The sequence below is a fragment of the Lucilia cuprina genome, chromosome 3 (genome assembly GCF_022045245.1).
Source record: "Lucilia cuprina isolate Lc7/37 chromosome 3, ASM2204524v1, whole genome shotgun sequence".
NCBI classification, from domain to species: Eukaryota; Metazoa; Arthropoda; class Insecta; order Diptera; family Calliphoridae; genus Lucilia; species Lucilia cuprina.
The window spans coordinates 36,307,525-36,311,671 of record NC_060951.1 but is presented as its reverse complement, the minus strand read 5'-3'; the positions used below and the strand labels follow the sequence as shown (position 1 = coordinate 36,311,671).

General features: G+C 27.4%; 1 protein-coding gene across 1 annotated transcript; it reads right to left on the bottom strand.

Annotated features, from left to right (window-relative positions):
• Positions 1-2,681: 2,681 nt before the first annotated feature.
• LOC111687395 (chymotrypsin-2-like) lies at positions 2,682-3,937 on the bottom strand. The gene is made up of 3 exons (XM_023449833.2): positions 3,376-3,937; positions 3,141-3,312; positions 2,682-3,076 (listed from the first exon to the last, which is right to left on the bottom strand). Exons 1-3 carry the CDS (start codon positions 3,931-3,933, stop codon positions 2,901-2,903), a joined length of 906 nt encoding a protein of 301 aa, XP_023305601.2. The 5' UTR covers positions 3,934-3,937; the 3' UTR covers positions 2,682-2,900.
• Between the last annotated feature and the right edge of the window lie 210 nt (positions 3,938-4,147).

Here is a 4,147-nt window from a genome sequence, read left to right as displayed (position 1 = left end):
ATAGATAGATAGATAGATAGATAGATAGATAGATAGATAGATAGATAGATAGATAGATAGATAGATAGATAGATAGATAGATAGATAGATAATTAGTTAGTTAGTTAGGTAGTTCGTTAGTTCGTTAGCTCGTTAGTTAGTTCGATAGTTAGTAAGTTAGTTAGTTAGTTAGTTAGTTAGTTAGTTAGTTAGTTAGTTAGTTAGTTAGTTAGTTAGTTAGTAAGTTAGTTAGCTAGTTAGTTATTTAGTTTGTTACTTTGTTAGTTCGTTATTTAGTCAATTAGTCAGAGAGTCGGGAAATTAGAATATATAAGGTGAAAAAGGTCAGACTATGAGATATAGGTTGGGTTTTGGAAGTTTTGCTTAATCGCTTCATTTTTCAACAACTTCACAAAATAGCTGATTTTCCTCACCATTCAGTGAATATAATGTATAAAAAGCTATCCATTTATTTGTAATTTGACCAGAAAAACAACTAAATCACACATGGTGAACTTTTTCTTTACAATAAATTACTTTGTCCACTAGTTGACTCGAGGATATGGTGGCCAGCTCTATACTATTGTCGGTATACTTATTAGTTGATTTTAACGTAAATCTAAATTAAAAGGTTTAAACTTATTTTGCACTATTTCATGGTTTTATGTTTTTTTTTAAAAATTCCTACAGTTTTCATTAAGTATATGGTAACTTTTTTATGTCTCAATAGTTACACCTCAAGGATACGATACTTTTGTTGAAAATAGTTAGCTATTGAAAGTGATTGTAAAGTTTTAGATGAACGAAAAAAAAATAGAAAATTGTAATATAGACGTATGTATATTAGGATGGTCCCGTTTGTATGGAGGACAAATAAAGTGCAAATTTTCCTAACTAAATTTAAAGTTTAATTGATTCTAAGATACCAAAGGATACATATGAAATATTGTTATTATTAGTAAGGTCCTTGAGACACGCATTAAATATCATATTATACATTTTAGCATAACAGCAAAAGTATTCTCAATTTTAAAATTTTCCGATTTTTTTTTTTGTATTTTAACACAGATGAATTTAATATAATTTGTTGAAATCAATCTAATCTAATCCTAATCTAAGCTAGTCCTCTATAAAAACCACGGAAACGGATTTTTACGTTTTTCAAAATTCTACCTAGATCGAAGTTTATTTGATTTTTTAGACCCCTATTTAATCTGAATATTTTTGATCCAAAATATTGTGAAACCAGAATTTAATATTGCTAGCACAATACCGGGGATAGAGTTCAAAATATTTAAATACAAATATTGAATTTCGTAAAAAAAAAATAAAAATAATAAAAAAATAAAAAAAATCGGTGAAATTACACCGTCCGACACAAAATGAAAATAATTCGTTAGACAAGAACCGAATGATATACGTCTGATGCTATAAATTTAAGGGAAATAATTTGTTTTTCATTTCGTGATCCTGTATCCTTTTAATAGGACTTCAAAGTTTTAAAAAGTACTTTTTTCGAAAAATGTTTTGAAATACTTTTGATTTTTGTGTGTGAGAGAAAGAGAAAGAAATATTAACCATCTCTTTCTCTCACACACAGAATCAAAAGTTTCTCAACAAAAGTTTTCCAGTGTGAACCAGGTCTAATAATACAATGTAAAATTTGGCATCAAGCCAACAAGAAGAGTTGGGAAATATTTTATATTATATTTATTTTATACTGTTAGGATTAAAATCTGTCTAAAAGGTCTTTAAAAATTCTTATTCTTAAAAATCTTTTAAAATTTTCGATTTTAAGTTTTCCAAAAAAAAAATGTAAAGATTTTTAATACATCTTTTCATCCTGACAGAATAAACTAAAAATAACACAAAATATTTTACAACTCTTTTTGTTAGCTTGACATCAAAATTGACATTGTTTGACATTTTTATCCTTTGATCCAGCTCACCAAATAATGACGTCAGAAGAAAAATTTTGAGAAATGGTATCTTAGAAATTCTAAGTTAGAATGAACTAAATTTTCATTTTCGTTGGGAACATCATCAACTTTAGGGCCACCCTAATGTACATATGCTGTAAAAAATTATATTACTTACATATGTAAGTAGTTCTAAAAGTTACAAGGTTAGCAAGAAGATTATTTTTAAGGATATTACTTCTTATTATGTAGAAAATGTTTAACATTTTTCTAAATGGACCATCTTTATTCATAGACACAAAAGGACTGTGATATTTTGATCAGAACTTTTGAAACAACCCAAGAAGCAAGGTTTAACTATTCATGAGTTTGGCTATAAATGTACATTTCATGATTTTATTAAAGAAAGGGGAAATGTAATAGACTCTGTAAGCATTGTCGTTAAGACAGCCAACAGCATTTTTATTTCTTTTTTTTTTTTGTTTTCTTCTTTTGAAATGTGTTTTCCTTCAATTGGTTTCAATTGTAAATGTAATTTGGTAAAAAAAAAGTAAATCTTTAAGAAAAATCTATTCTTATGCAAAGTTACATTTATACACAAGTGGCAATTTGGCATAGAAAATGAATAATAAGTAAATAATAGAAAAATTCTTTTAGCTTCATTGATGAACTAAACAAATGTTTCGTTTATATATTTCTACTTAAATTTCCATTTCTTAAATAAATACTATCAGGATGTTTGAACAAATGTAAATAATAGTCGTGAAAAAAAACACAAACATATTTTCTTGCGTTTCTTTTTATTATGACAACTTAATTGATTTAGTTGAGAACGTGACCAAGAAAATGTATTTTGATTTGAATATTTGTCGTTTTTTTTTTAATTTTCTTATGCTAGAGATTTTATAAGCAATTATTACATAATTTTTTTATTTTCTAGTTAAAAGCATATTTTTTGATATTCTTAAAAAAGATAATTTAAAAATTTTTTTTTAGAAAATTTTATGTAAAATATCCATTTAGAAAACAACTTAATACAATCATTATTAAAATTGGCTTGTGATTGTCTTGTCCAGAGTATTTGTTGATCCAGTCTATATATTTGAAAACATTAGTGTAAATACCAGCTTCACCTGAGGCACAACCATAACCGTAGGAAACAATTCCTGCAATGACATCTAATCAAGAAAGTACAAAGAATTATTAACTACATAAACTATATACACTTATAAATGAAATTACCATTGCAAATCAAAGGTCCTCCAGAATCTCCCACGCAAGAATCTTTTCCCTTATCGTAGATATTTGAAGCACAAATTTTCTTACCACTGAAATTAGGATATCTTCTCCTACAATATTTTCTCGAATGCAAATGTAAGTCCACATGAACTAATTCATTGGCCAAGGGACCATGCTGTAATAAACTAAATATTTATTTACTTAAAGTAGTTAGAAATAAGATAGGTTAAAAACAAACCATATATAATTTTCCCCAACCAATAACGGAGCACATTTTCTCTGCTTCATAGTTTTTTTGGGGTAAAGAAATTTTCGCAGCAAATTTAGAATCCAATAAAATATTTTCACTCAAAATCAATAAAGCAATATCGTGGAACAAAGTACTATCTGAATATTGGGCATGTCCTATGATCCTCTTTATATTTATTTCTTGTGTCCGACTATTTTTATTCAAACGTACTGGAGTTTTTGCCACTACTTTAAATGACGAAGCCGATGATATTTTGCCATTTCGAAAAATACAATGAGCTGCAGTTAAAATTTTATTAGCCGCTATTATGGTTCCTGCACAGAAATGTGTATAACCAAAACTTCTTTCCGTTTCCGTTTGTTGCCGAATAGAGACAATATATTTTGTTAGAGGGGAGTCATTTGGACGATAACCACCTACAATGCGAGGTTCTATAGTCACCACTTCTATTTCTTTATCATTAGCTTCCTGAAAATCAGAGTTTATTTCTTTTAGAATATAAATTAGAATAATTATACAAATTTTAAAAAATATTTCAGGTGACATTTTATTGATAACAATACGAAAAAAACATCGATAAAAATTATAAAATATTGATGGACATAATAAACAGTTTACCATAGTCGACTATTATCTGGACTTTAGGCTACAGTATAGACTTGGCAACAGACTATCGACTAGACAGACTAAAACTATAGATAGATAGATAGATAGATAGATAGATAGATAGATAGATAGATAGATAGATAGATAGATAGAT

What these genes read in the sequence shown, in the direction of transcription:
- LOC111687395 (XM_023449833.2), bottom strand. Translation starts at nt 3,933, where the DNA reads ATGTCACCTGAAATATTTTTTAAAATTTGTATAATTATTCTAATTTAT. An exon ending in GTTGGGGAAAATTATATATG is followed by an intron (nt 3,313 to 3,375) that starts GTTTGTTTTTAA and finishes AGTTTATTACAG; the next exon opens with CATGGTCCCTTGGCCAATGA. An exon ending in AGGACCTTTGATTTGCAATG is followed by an intron (nt 3,077 to 3,140) that starts GTAATTTCATTT and finishes TTTCTTGATTAG; the next exon opens with ATGTCATTGCAGGAATTGTT.